General features: G+C 39.3%; 1 protein-coding gene across 1 annotated transcript; it reads left to right on the top strand.

The window, feature by feature from the left end:
• The first annotated feature begins 7,546 nt into the window (after nt 1-7,546).
• Nucleotides 7,547-11,893, top strand: LOC146005472 (uncharacterized). The gene has a single exon (XM_083144716.1). The coding sequence runs from the start codon at nt 7,547-7,549 to the stop codon at nt 11,891-11,893; it is 4,347 nt and encodes a 1,448-aa protein (XP_083000842.1).
• Nucleotides 11,894-14,947: the final 3,054 nt, after the last annotated feature.

Raw genomic sequence — 14,947 nt, 5'->3', positions numbered from 1 at the left:
GCGACACGTATAGCTTGTAGCTTCGGTGTGAAACCTGGTGGGTCAATCTCATTGTCACCTTGAAACGGCAGCTCGTGTTGACCACAGAAGAAAAATATCTTGTCAACCGGTGGGAATGTCCCTTAGTTTTATTCTATCTCCTTTTTCTGTGCTTGTTAATTAAACAGGCAACATCTTACGGTTGGGCATACACAAGAGGTGTGCTATGCAGAAATTTTAGCGGAAATGCAGGCTACACCAGGCATACCGTGTCATTGCTCTACAGCGACAGCAAAGGATCAAGCGAAGCCAAGGGCGACTCGGTACCTCTCTTGGTAGAACAAAGAATGGCACGGTATATGTCAGAGACCCTGGTTTTCGAGTCATGGTCGAGCTTGCTTTCCCGCTAAAATTTCCACATATGCAACATCTTCTTGCTTTCTCTTCTCGACATTCATAAAATGTTCGGCCTTCATGGCTGCCCCTTTGTGGTAGTTAGTGTTTGAGTGTTTTTCCAAAACAGTTGATTTAAAAGTCTTTTTTTAACCCACGAAACTTTCGGTCTGCATACAGGAAACTTGGTCCGGTCACTAATAAATCGTCACTCAAAACTTAGATTTTCAGTCGATCTGTGCAGCTTATTTCCTTTTTTTTTTTTTTTTTTTTTTTAAAAATGATGCTCCAATGCCCATTACTGCTGAAATATTTACTTTAATGACCTTCGATCTCTTCGGCTCATGACCCGAAACTAGCACTACACTGTCGGAAATGTCTTCAGCTTTGGACCTGAACTTGTAATAGTGGCAGACTTCAGCACTTTCCAGCAAAATGTGTCACTAGTTCTCCCCCCCCCCCCAATCTCTACATCTTATAAAACTGTCAATAGACACTGACTGATCACTAATCGACTGTCACACTTACTCCTGAAGTCTTATTGAATGATTCTGTTGTACAGACCAACCGTGAAATTGAATCCGCGTATTTATATCCATATTATATTCTGGAATGTTCCGCACATAAAATGTTTTGTAGTTCGACTCCACCTCCTATTCAAGAACGTTCCCTCACTAGCTTTTCAGAGAATTAGTAATCCAACGAATCGCCCGACTCATGACGCTGCCTTCAACAGTGCTTTGTTGTGCAACTTCCAAATGCTGACAAATCTTTAAATAATGCTCAAGTTCATTGCGACAACACCGAAAGAGCAAGAAAAGTTTACATACAATATTATCAATAACAGGGTTATTCCTCAGGGTTCTAGAACATTCTCCGCCTTTCCTCGATAATTATATCTTTTAAATTGTAATCACAATATTTTATTTCACATACACAAGCCAAAAACCTCATTTTATCTAGTGTATATCGAAAAATTTCGGAGGGGGCTCGAGCCCCCTGAGCCCCCCTCTGGATACGTGCCTGCTACACGTAACACTATGTATATGTAAAGAGTGTGAGTACTTTTTTTTGCTATAATGAGAGAATGAACCATAGCAAAATAGTTCTAATTAGTCATGTAGGGCTAGGAGGGCGAGCCGAAGAAAATGCCCAAGCGTACACCGTATTGCAATGATTAGTTGATTGGATTTGTATTAAGGACCACTATATACACAGAGGCTAATCGGCACAAGAGCTACAGCTTCTACCGGAATATCACCTCCACCGGAGATCGAACCCGCGACCCCATGATATGAAAACAGCAGTTTTATCACTAGACTATCGGTGCTGGGAGCCCAATTTTATTCTTTCCAATTCTTAGCATTTAAGGACCGGTTGCACCATCTCCGCTTAACGTCTTATCCCCCACTTAACACCATTTTGCGGTTGTTCAATGTCCGCCTAACGTTACCTAGCACTTAAAGTCCCGTGTAACGTAAGTGGCGGTCGGGGCTCCGCCTAACGCGTTAAGTGCCAGGTAAACATGGAAAAGCAGTACACTGTGCAGCCAACAGATACGTGCAGCACCTAGTATAATCTGTGTTTACACTTTTATAGTTGATAAAATGGCAAAGTCTCGATCAGCTGTTGCAAATTGCGGAAGTTTGCTGCATGTTTTGCATTACCAAATAACAGCAAAACAAGGCGGATTTGTTAATTATCCCAGGAACGGCAATAAATAAAGCAACGTTTGTAAATATATGTGTAGAAATGAATATTAGGTGGTCATTTTCGTGTGTTTTCCGAAAATGTTGTATATTGATATTAGCATTAGCAGTTTCACTGTAATTTTGTATGTAGGATTTGAGTGCATGCGGGTACAGAAAATAAAACCAGGTTAAAGTAATGCGTTTGATGCTTGCAAAATTGTATTAAAATGCCGTTCCAAATAAATGAATGTGTGTTTGCTGTAACAATTATTTTCAACCAAACGCAATACACGAAATGTACACCATGCATCAGTTGCTTTTTCGCAATCCCAGTAATTTGTAATCTTTAAGATTAAAACACGTGTAATATTATTAGAGTCACTTCCGTCGCCATTGGTGTGAATGTAACATTGCAAATAAACAAGTAATGTGTTGTTTCCGAATAACAACTGGCAAAGAATGCACGTATAATATTTAGCAGTAGCTACTCTTACCGTCCAGTTCATACATATGTACGTACAAGGAACAATTTCCGAATGGTGGTGTGTTTTTTACAAACACACACATTTACAATAATAACCTTGCAAGAAACTACATACCTAGTAGTACATACGACATAATACCAATCTTTTAAGAAACGTATACATTGTATATGTGTGATTTTGTATGTTAACTTCCAAAATTGGCAAAAAAAAGTTTACTGTTAACAAGCATCCTTACGATGTTGACATGCATGTACAAGGGACAATTTCATATTGGTTTTGTACCTAACCTAACCAACCCTACCCTAATATTCATGGGAGAGCATAAGACGTAAATGCCAAAGTTTTTTTTCGGTATTTACTACTTAGAGGAAACGTTTTATGCGAAGTAACATATTTTTAATTACATTGTGCGAGATTTTGTACTTTAACTTTAAAACTGGCAAAGAATAATAATAATAGAGACAGGTACAGCAGTATCTTTACGGCGTTGATACGTATATACAAGGAACAATTTCCGAATGGTGTTACGTTTCGTAGATACAAAGAAAATGCACCATTGTAATAAACCTTGCACGAATCTACATGCCTGAAGATGCATAAAACGTGCACTCAAGTTTTTTCTGTTTTTTTTTTTTTTAACATTCATATGCAATACACATGATCTTGTATTTGATTTTTCAAAATAACTGGCCTAAAAATACGAGCGGCTAGGGGCAGCATTAGCACCTTGGGAAATACATGCTAACAACACCAAACCTGGCCTGCCTAACCTATCCACGTAGGCATATAATAGCATAAATAAGCATGTAAATAGGTTTGGCAAATTATAATTTGTTTATTTAAGCTAATACTGTCCCTATCCGCTCGTCTAAAAAGGACCACAGCTTGTACGTATGTACAAGGTATATTTTTCTGGTTAATATTAGTGTTGTTTGTAAAGAAATATATACGTTCTTGCATTGCACTAGCATATAACGTTGCACGAAACTACCTATCTGAAAGTATATACAGCCTGGAGTTTCTTCTTTTTTCTCAATAAGAATAAAACTTGCATACATACAGTACTACGGTACTTTACATTACTATTTGATTCTTCCTTTTTGTGCTACGATGATAGTAATTCCCAAAATGTACCTTGTACATGGAACCGTTGATTAACAATTTTTTTTGTGCTATTCGAATTTGTTTTGAATATAAAAAAATAATTTTCATCTGCATCGTTATTACTCAACCAACTTTCAATATTAATCTTGCACAAAAGCTTCATTATAAATAAAGAAGAAACCTATAAGATGGTCAACGTTGATAATACTATACTCGCTATTCGCTAAAGAAGGGGTTACGGATTGATAAATTATTAACAGAAACGAATGATAAATTAGTAAGAGCAGAATAGAAGATTGCTCTTCTCATTCAGTATATTTACACAAACTCAGATATGTCAGCCTTGCACTAAAAATTGAATAAATGTAACTTGCATTTGTTACGACTTCGTAAAATTTTGGTCACTGTTTAGTAGTGTTTAATATTTTTTTAAAAAGTGACCGTATGTCTTACTGAAAGATAAGACGAGGAATATTCTTTTTTGCATTATGTTAATTGGAGTACGTGAAAAATAAATTGAAAATTTTGTAAGCTTCCCACTACTTCGAAAGATTACGGGTTATATTGTATCATATAACATACATTTGATATTATATGAGAGTACGACACATGCATTACCTACTTCTATCAGCTGTTTCATTTTATTGCAATAAATATTTAGTTTTTTAAACATATTTCAGTTGAAAAAGCATGCATTTGGAATTGACAAGCAGACATTAGCACGTAATAAACAAACAAAACAGAATCGAAAACACAACTTTCTCCAGTTTTTGTTGCCAGGTCGTACGGCAAGCAGGAGAAAGTTCCACCTTACAAGGCGGAGGATAAAAATGCTTGGTGCAACCCACCGCCGCCTAAATCTCCCGCCTGTCGTTATCCAACACTTTGTAAAGTGGCAGATTGAGTGGCGATGGTGCAACCGGCCCTAAGAATTATAATTTGTCAACTATTTGATTCTTTAACATCGTATTTCTCTCTCTATAATATTTGCAACGTTATGGATAGATATAATAATGAAATCGATGAGAGAACAACATGTGATTGTCGGTAATCAATTAAGGAACAAACAAACAGAAAAAAAAACATAATGCTTTAGATTTTGAACGCGTCTTACTCATACAAATTAATTTGTCACACCTGTTTCACCTATTCCGAAGTATAGTGATACGATTTATGGAGGTTAATAATAGTACACATTTAGCTGTAATGCCAATAATCAAAGAACAATCTCACAGTCACTGGATGCGTTCAGCTACCAGACTGGAAGCAGATTTTGTAGAGAGATAGATGAGTTATGCTGGTCAATTACTTAGTATCAAATTATCAGTGACCACTGTTATCCAGCTGCTCCCCCTCCTCTTCATTTTAGAACACATCGTAATAAAATTGCTTTGCGATCTAACTGAACTAGAAAATGCAGTTGATCATTGTACTTGCCTCAATGGAAGTTTTAGAATGGAAAACGTAAATTTCTTACTTTTTAAGTTTTCGGTCGAAATGCATATACCATCCTACAAAAATGTAGGGGGCTACAGGGGGCTGAAACAAGCTTTGCGTGGGCTTCAGCCCCCCCCCCTTACCCAGCCCCCCTGTAGCGCCGTCCCTGTTGCAACGAAGGGTTTCGAATGTCATTCATGCGCCTTTCGATTGTTGGCATCTCGGCCAGTGGTAAGCAATGTCTGGTTGTCTCTTTGTGGTAATTCCGAGTCTGCTCGTAACTTCCGTCATGCGGATTCAGTTTTAGAGTTGGATGATTTCAGGCACGATTTGTTTCGTTTGTATGTGTTCCTGTGCTACGACTGACTGGATAATTGTAAAATACTGTCAATTTTCATTGTCTAAGGCTTAAGTATTTCGAAAATGCATATTTTTAGAAAATGAAGTCAAATTATCGACATTGAAACAAAAATCAATATTACTGCGTGATTATCCTAACTATATTTGCGTGTGTGTGTGTGTGTGTAGCGGGGGTTATGATGAAGAATTCCTTTTTGGAATTTTGGGGGAGGGGGATGCGTGCACGGTCTTGGGGGAATGGGAGCCCCTGGAAGGGGAGTATGTGAAGGTAGGGCTTTATACGATCATAATAACCGGCCATTTGTCGCTTTTATCTCAGATTGCCTGCCAGTCTCCCAGGGGCCTATTTAAGCCCCTATCACACGGAACTGGATTTCTAGTTGGAATGCTCTAGTTGACGCTGGACTGGCTACCCATTTGCTAGTTTTCGCCTCACACGGTACTTGTTGTACCGTACTTGTCGATAGTCTTTCGTTCTTATAATGGCGGCCGCACGAGATGTAAACATCGTATCACTTCACACTTTTAAAATACGATAACTATCCAACCGAGAGGAATATCGCATCGCATTAAATGGTTCTAGGTAGAGAAAAACGGCGCTGATAAAATACATACTTTACAACGTTTACTATACACGTATGGAATAATATTTTAGCTTTTTCAATTGTAAACATGCCTTTCGTGTTGTATGCACTCGGAAGCCACAGACAAAAAAAGGCTATTTTACAAACACACAGAATATCTTCACATGGCCAAACTTTGCTCTGATTGGCTGTTCCACAGAATCTAGTCGAAGAAGTTAGTAGCAATTAGAACATGTCCTATTCCTCAAAACCAGTCAAGCAGTCAGCCAGGCGGCCATGATTACGACCCAGAAAATCAGTTCATCGCCAACTAGAGCATTCCAAATAGAAATCTAGTTCCGTGTGATAGGGGCTTTATTTAACGCTGGGGCTGGGTGAACCCCGGAGTAACTCCATGTAGGTACAGCGCTGGAAAAATTCCTCATCGACCTCAGAAATTGAACCCGGGTTTCCCGCAGGGCAGTCAGACGTCTTACCAACTGGACCATCGCGGCCTTCAGTTATATTTATTTCTCTAATTAAAAATATAACAAATGCTGTTTATAATATTTTGTTAAATAATAAGGAATTTTTACAGAGGATGGAGAAAAATGAATGAAAATTGGTGGAATTGGTGTGATTTCAAAATGTGAGCAGATTTTATCAGAAAATAGCTATAATTTTAATACAGTCAGACCCTGGTTCACAAAAGTGAAAGGTAAGAAGAGATGTGGTAGCATTACTAAATCGCATTCAATCAGGACATACTACAAACAATAATTTATAAAATATTCAAATTGTACAAAATCCTTATTGTATGTGTGACAATAAGTGTTGGCCCCCACAATGTACTTGGATCCAACATGGCGGCCAAGACATTTTCTTTATATTTGCCAAGTAGGTGTTGGCAACACTTGTCTTCGAGTGCGCAGCAAGTATGGCTGCAGGACGTCGTTTTGTGTCTACCGTTTTATCTCTTGTCATCTGTGTGACAGGGAATGTGTAATGTATGTAAACTTATGTGTCTGTCATTAAACATGTAGTTTACATAAGGTGAGTGTCCTTTGCAAATTCACCTACCCAACCACCAAAAGTTTTTGGATACAAATCGGAACGGGGCTCGCTCCCCGACATGGTCCTCCGGGCCGGATTTGTGACATTCTGTGAAAGTGATTCTAGTGACTTTGTGTTTTTCTACATACATATTTGTGAACTGTGACTGTGAGTGTGCATTTGTGTGACAAAGACAGTCTCTGTACAGAACTTCTTATCACACTTTTCGTATTTTCCGTTCGTTAGTTCCTCGCCCGCGAGACGCGAACAAAGAAACTGACGTCATCAAGGCGTGGTGCTGGCCTGAACAAGCATCTTTCGTTACCAGCGTGTAGTGCAATCCGGTTTGCCAATTTTCGGTCGGTTCGCGGTTCGTGAACGCGTCAAAATGGAGCGAATTCTCGCAGCAAAGACAGTGCTAAAACGTGAGATTACGCGTCTCGAGAATCGTGTAAATTCCGGGACTTTAGACAATGCCACGATGTCTTTGTGTGGTGATAAAGCGACGCAACTATCAAGTGACTGCAAGCAACTATTAATCGATCTTGCTACAAGGGACGCTAGTGACTTCGAAAGATATGAAGGTGAATTAGGTGTGGAAGAAGACAGACTTGATCAGATTGTCTACAAGCTTCGGTCCGTACAATTAACGGCATCAGGAAGTCTTACATCAGTGACGTCATCATCACGTGACAGCCCACCCCAGCAACATGTAGGTGAAGTTAAACTACCGAGATTGGAAATTCCTTCCTTCAGTGGATCGCTGGAGGACTGGCTAAGTTTTCATGATTTGTTTAGTGCAAGTGTCGATAAAAACGCGAACTTAAGTGGTGCACAAAAACTTCAGTATTTGAAGGCTTCTCTCAAGAGCGAGGCTGCCTTGCTTATACAATCGTTAGCAGTGACAGATGAAAACTATCAACATGCGTGGGAGTTGCTCAACAACCGCTATTCTAACAAGAGGGAATTAGTTAGCAACACTGTCCAGCGACTGGTGAATCAGCCGCAAGTGAATGAGAACTCGCACACAAGTTTACGTCGTCTTATCGACACTACAAATGAGTGCATTCGTGTTTTAAAGGTGCTCGGTGTACCTGTTGAATCTTGGGACGCGATTCTTGTTTATCATACAACAAAAAAGCTCGATCCTGAGTCAAGAAAACAATGGGAACTCTCTCTCACGTCGCAAGAAGTGCCTAGTTTTTCCGAGTTGACCCAGTTCCTAGATCAGCGTGCGCGTGCATTGTCGTCAATGGCAAGTGAAAACAACAATCGGCGGAAGGCGGTGAGTCATAATAAGCCTTCAACCTCTTCCTTTGTAACATCAGCTGTTTCCTTCTGCCCGAAATGCCGCACCAAGCAACACAAACTACACAAGTGTGAAGAGTTTCTTCAAATGTCCGTGCAACAAAGGCACAGTTTTGTTAAAGAGAAGGCGCTTTGCTTTAATTGTTTTCAACAGCACAAATTAAGAGTATGTACATCAAACGGGTGTCGCGTCTGTGGAAAATATCACCATACTTTAATTCATTTTGACAAGGCTAACAAGAATGGGCAGTCGACCAGTTCCTCTCCCCCACAAGTGTCATCTCATGTTGCAGAAAACAAGTTAGTTAAATCCTCTGGTGTATCACAAGTATTGTTATGTACTGCTATTGTTAATGTTAAAAACAAACAGGGTTACTTTCAGCCTTGTCGTGTACTTCTAGACTCTGCATCGGAAGTGTCCTTTGTGTCTGAAACGTGTTTACAAAGGTTGCAGTTACCTAAGCAACGCACTAACATAAATATTTCTGGCATAACTGAAAAGGGTGTTTACACAGCCAATGCTATAGCCAATGTTCAGTTTCTGTCAAAGTGTAAGACACAACTGTACAGTGTCAGGACTGTGGTAGTAAAGAAAATTACAGGTAATTTGCCAAGGGTGCAAGCACCAGGGGCGTGCACTTGGTCACACATACAGGGCTTACCCTTGGCTGATCCTACATTTAACGTGAGTGCTCCTGTGGATATTTTACTAGGCTGCGACATTTTTCCTTTGTTGTTGGGAAGTGGACGCTGCTTGGGACCTCCTGGTACTCCATCAGCATTAGAAACAGTCTTCGGTTGGGTGTTATCAGGGCAAATTGATGGTAGTGTTGGTAATGCAAATACCAACTCAGTCTCATCTTTCCATGTGTCATGTGATTTGAATACTAACGTACGTAATTTCTGGGAACTTGAAGCATTGCCAACCCTTAATCATTTAACGTCAGAAGAGAAAAAGTGTGAAGCACATTTCATAGCTAATCAACAACGAGAGAATGGTCGTTATGTAGTTAGCTTACCATTTAAGAATAATGATGTGGTGTTAGGGTTTTCAAGAGAAACAGCAGTTAGGAGACTTAAAAGTCAAGAACGCAGACTTTCTCACTCCCCTGAACTTCGTAAACAGTATAATGCTTTCATGACTGAGTATAGAGAACTTGGACATATGGAACTCATCCCCCCTGAAGAAATAGATAAGGTGCCTAGTGAAAGCTTTTATTTTCCTCATCATCCTGTATTTAAAGACAGTACAACCTCACCTATTCGTGTAGTTTTTGATGGCAGTTGTAAAACGTCTACAGGTGTTTCTCTTAATGACACTTTAATGATTGGCCCTAAGTTACAAAGTGATATCATTAGTGTGATATTACAATTCAGAATACATCAAGTAGCCTTAACTTCTGACATCTCAAAAATGTATAGACAAGTGAAAATCAATCGAAAGGATACAGACTTTCAGAGAATTGTGTGGAGAGAGGATCCTAGTGAACCATTTCAAGACTTCAGATTATTGACTGTCACTTATGGTACTGCTTGTGCACCGTACTTAGCTACGAGGTGTCTGCAACAATTACGTGAAGATGAAGGTGCAAATTTCCCCCTTGCTTCAAATGTGTTACTTAATCATGTGTACATAGACGATTTTTTAAGTGGGAGTGATTCTACGGAGGGTGCTATAGAACTGTACCATCAACTAACCCAACTCCTGCTTAAAGGTGGTTTTGAACTTCGCAAATGGTCCTCTAATGATCCTAAGGTGTTAGACAGTATTCCAAGCCAGTTGCTTGAAAGAAACGTGCCGTTTCAATTTAATGACAGTGACTGTAAGAAAACATTGGGGATTCAGTGGTGTCCTTCCTTGGATCATTTCTCCTTTAATGTAGTGAGTCCAATTATGCATTCTGTGTTGACCAAGCGACTTCTCCTCTCAGAGATCTCTAAGTTGTTTGATCCTTTGGGCTGGCTATCACCTACCACAGTGAAAGCCAAATTATTGATACAAGAACTGTGGAAATTAGAACTTGACTGGGATGATGAACTTCCAACTAATGTAGTTGATAAGTGGGTTAGTTACTGCAGTGATTTACCAAATTTGCAAACTATTAGAATTGAACGTTGCATCATTCCAAAAGACTGTATCGAGCTTCATTTAGTCGGGTTTTGTGATGCATCTGAAGCAGCCTATGCAGCGGTTGTTTACCTTAGGTGTGTGTGTGCTGATGAACAAGTCCAGGTAAAACTTGTTGCCTCAAAAACAAGAGTGGCTCCTCTGAAAAAGATAACACTTCCACGACTGGAACTTTGTGCTGCATTATTGTTGGTTCGCCTCATTACTTATGTGCGAAAAGCATTGCCAGTCAACTTCTCAACTGTTACCTCCTATTCGGACTCCAAAATAGTTTTAGCTTGGATAGCTTCATGTCCTAGTCGTTGGAAAACGTTTGTGGCGAATCGGGTCTCTAAAATACAAGAGGAAAGTGATATAAAATGGTGTCACGTCAGCGGTAAAGACAATCCTGCCGACTGTGCTAGTCGTGGGATTCCCCCTTCCAGCTTAGTGACACATTATTTATGGTGGCAAGGACCTCCATTTTTACATGAGCTACAATTGCTTCAAAACAAGTGTGACATACAAGAATGTAATGAAGTGAGTGTAGAACAGAAGCAGTCTGTTGTAAGCCTTGTGTCAACACAAGACAACCCATTATTTGAGAGGTATTCTTCTCTAAATAAACTGCAACGTGTAGTGGCCTGGTGTAAACGGTTCATTTTCAATGCCCGCAACAAAACTAACAAACTGCATGGTCCATTGAGCACAAAGGAGTTGTGGGACACACTTCTGGTGTTAGTGAAAATTGTGCAACAGAGTGAATTTGCCAGTGAAATTAATGCTCTTAACAATGGTTTACCCATATCTTCAGGTAGTACCTTGCATAGTTTAAATCCATTTTTTGATGAACTAGGTGTTCTCAGGGTGGGCGGCAGATTGAAACACAGTAACATTCCATACAGTGCCAAACATCCTATTTTGCTGCCCAAAAAGCATAGATTAACAGACTTAATTATTGCATATGAGCACATTATTCTTTTGCATGCAGGGCCACAACTGGTTCTTGCAACGCTACGCCAGAAATTTTGGATAATTCACGGTCGTGACAGAGTGCGTCAATTAGTGAAAAAATGTGTGACGTGCCATAGATATAATCCCACCATATCAAAACAACTAATGGGAAACTTGCCATCACCAAGAGTAACAGTTAATAGGCCATTCTTACAATGTGGAGTGGATTACGCTGGACCAGTAATTCTTAAGGAAATGAGTGGTCGTTCTCGTCGAAGTTACAAAGGCTACATCGCATTGTTTATTTGCTTTTCCTCTAAGGCTATTCATCTTGAAGTAGGGAGTAGTGCAACCACTGCAGCCTTTTTAGCTGCTCTTAGAAGATTTGTCTCTCGACGAGGAAATGTGACATTTACAGTGACTGTGGTACTACGTTTGTTGGTGCAAACAAAGAGCTAAAAGACATCCTAAAAATTGAACATTTGCATTCAATAATTTCAAATAGTTATAGTGTACAATATGTGTAAAATTGTTTTTCATATTTTTTGTTTGCAGTGTACCATTTAATTTTTATTTTTGTATTTTTTATTTTTTTGAAATTATATATTTCAAGGTGGGCGGTATGTTGGCCCCCACAATGTACTTGGATCCAACATGGCGGCCAAGACATTTTCTTTATATTTGCCAAGTAGGTGTTGGCAACACTTGTCTTCGAGTGCGCAGCAAGTATGGCTGCAGGACGTCGTTTTGTGTCTACCGTTTTATCTCTTGTCATCTGTGTGACAGGGAATGTGTAATGTATGTAAACTTATGTGTCTGTCATTAAACATGTAGTTTACATAAGGTGAGTGTCCTTTGCAAATTCACCTACCCAACCACCGAAAGTTTTTGGATACAAATCGGAACGGGGCTCGCTCCCCGACAATAAGGAAGATATGCATCATATTATATTTGAACGTGATAAGTATATAATGGTAAAGGGGGACATTTTACAAAAACATAAATTGTACAATTCCTCTTTCACAGTGTTTGAAATCGTTGATGAACATAACCTTAGTAAATGTGGAATTTCAGTATAGGCTAGCAAAAGTATCAATAATGGAATGTATAGAAAATAATGCAGACAATGTAAAAAATAAATAAATTAAAGATTATGCACAGTAAATTGCTATGGGGAAAACTGCAAAAGACGGTAACCCCCAAATAATAATTAAAGAATCATAAGAACAATTTCAATAATGCATTTCGATCTCGCCATCGATGGCCCCGGGTTCGAGTCCCGGCTTGGGCATGGGTGTTCTTTGTCAGTGTTCCTTCATCAATTTCATCTAATCAAAATCATCACTCATTCTCATCGTCACGAAGTAGCAGAAAAGCGACGCTAAATAACAAAAATAACAATCCCAACAACAACAGCGGTTCCAGATCCAGACGAGTTATTGGAATTTTCCCTCCAAGGGCGGCAACATGGCCTAAGTGGGTCATGACCCACCTCAACAAAGGTGTCGACCAACTCTGTCAAAATGCAACAGACATATTTCATTATAAATATAAAATTAACTTGTATAGTTAATGATGACTATGATGGGAACTTCATTTGTATGGATCCCAAAATAACTGTGAAGATCAAAATACATTTTCTATTACAAGATCTGGGCCAATTAAATATATGACACCAAGCCAGAAGCTCTGGCGCCGCCAGTGTTTCCACTGGATAATAATAATAATAATAATAATAATAATAATAATAATAATAATAATAATAATAATAAACTAGTCATACCACGGCAAGGCATGACTACCATCCTCACCAGGCTCTTAAAATAGGGACATCTTTTTCATTTACTTTTTTTTTTATTAAATGCCCCCCCTCCCTCTGAAATCAAAATCATGCACAAAAGAAAGCGATTAACACACTTATCACTCTCCGGCACGCCTTTGATTTATCTGGCATGGATTTTCTCTCCTGTAGTATTCGTAGGCGTGCGCACGTGGGGTAACACTGCCACTTAGAAATTTAATGTTGAGAAATTTTATTACCGCTATTAAACAATATTATTCTATTAACAAATAAAGTATTTTCAAGCCGACGAAAGTTCCAAGCAACTACGGCGGGTTTATTTCCTATGTAAGTGGACTATCTCACTTTCGTTCTCTAGGGACTCCCCGATGGAGCAATCGCAATGTCGTATCCAGGGGGTTGGTCCATAGGGTCCGGATCCCCAAATTTCTTATTTTTTAAAAAAAATACTACATGGTAAATTCACCATACTTCCCGATGAGACACATTATAACAGGTGTATAACAATTATCTCCGTGTGTACGGTTTCTGGATTCTAAAATAACATCAATAAAAAGTTTTCAAGTTTCAAACTCGGTAGTGATTTGTCAGTTGAGAATCTGTTTTTGACTATTGTCAGTGTGTGAAACATGATTTCAAGAAAAAAATATGATTCACTTCATGTTTTTGTTTACTTTCTTCACCCTTGTCAGTTAAATGGAGCTGTCAGAGTGACCCATCCCAAGCAAGTGATCATCTACCCGCAGTTGAGAGGGACTTTTTGAATTACACTATTTATCTGTGAAAAGGTTTTCAGTCAAAATACAGTATATCCATAAAGTCATGGTGGGGTTTCAGAGTCCTATAATATCTAAACAAAACAAAAACAAAGGGTGATTACCTAAACTGTATTGAAGAGAAACTCAAAGTGTTTCCTTACACGTTTAGTGCAATTCGATGTGGCTTCCGTTTGTTGCCCTACACACATATAATCGATATTCCAATTCTTGTCACATACGACTCAGAACATCAGTTTCTCTTATGACCAATCAGCATTGGGCATACATGCCCACACACAAATAACCACAGGCCAACCTAAGTACAAGGGCCATTAGGTTGGCATCAGGGAAAGCTTGTGAGAGCTATTTTCCCAGAAACTTATACCCCCCACCCCCAATTAGAATCATGGGTCATGTTTACCAACCAGTTGTCACTCATGGGAGGGGTAGAAATGCTTTATTTATAAAGAACCAACCATTGTTAGGCTAACAGTAGCCATTTTGGAGAACAAAAACCATGTGCTCCAAATCACATGTTTACTAAATCTTTTATTCTTTACTGAAAATCAGAGATAACACTCACCCATAGGTAAAATAATGCCTAATTTGTTAAAAGTTAACTCATTTGCAATTATCTGGCATAACTAAGCCAGAAAAGCTGAGAAAAACACTTTTGTTTATGCTTTTTAAGCAATTGATAACTCTGCCATCTGGTGGGAGAAAGTGGCAACTCTCCCAAAGACAAGGAAAGATCTCAAAGGACTCCAGCTGGCCAATGAGAAGCCGTCAAGGCTGTGACGTCACAGAGGAGACTTTCAGATGGCCTAGTGTGTTCTGAGCTTGCTAGTAGTGATGGGTCATGGCAGTTCCTTTTCGGGAGGCAGTTCACCGGAGCTCGCTCACCGAAAGGAGTCGTTCACCAGGAGTCGTTCAAAGGAACGACGAGGCCACGGA

Source organism: Lepisma saccharinum, chromosome 23 (genome assembly GCF_977018435.1).
Source record: "Lepisma saccharinum chromosome 23, izLepSacc3.1, whole genome shotgun sequence".
NCBI lineage: Eukaryota > Metazoa > Arthropoda > Insecta > Zygentoma > Lepismatidae > Lepisma > Lepisma saccharinum.
Note: the sequence above shows the minus strand (reverse complement) of the source record. Positions and strands in the feature narration are given on the sequence as shown.

What these genes read in the sequence shown, in the direction of transcription:
- LOC146005472 (XM_083144716.1), top strand. Translation starts at nt 7,547, where the DNA reads ATGTCTTTGTGTGGTGATAAAGCGACGCAACTATCAAGTGACTGCAAG.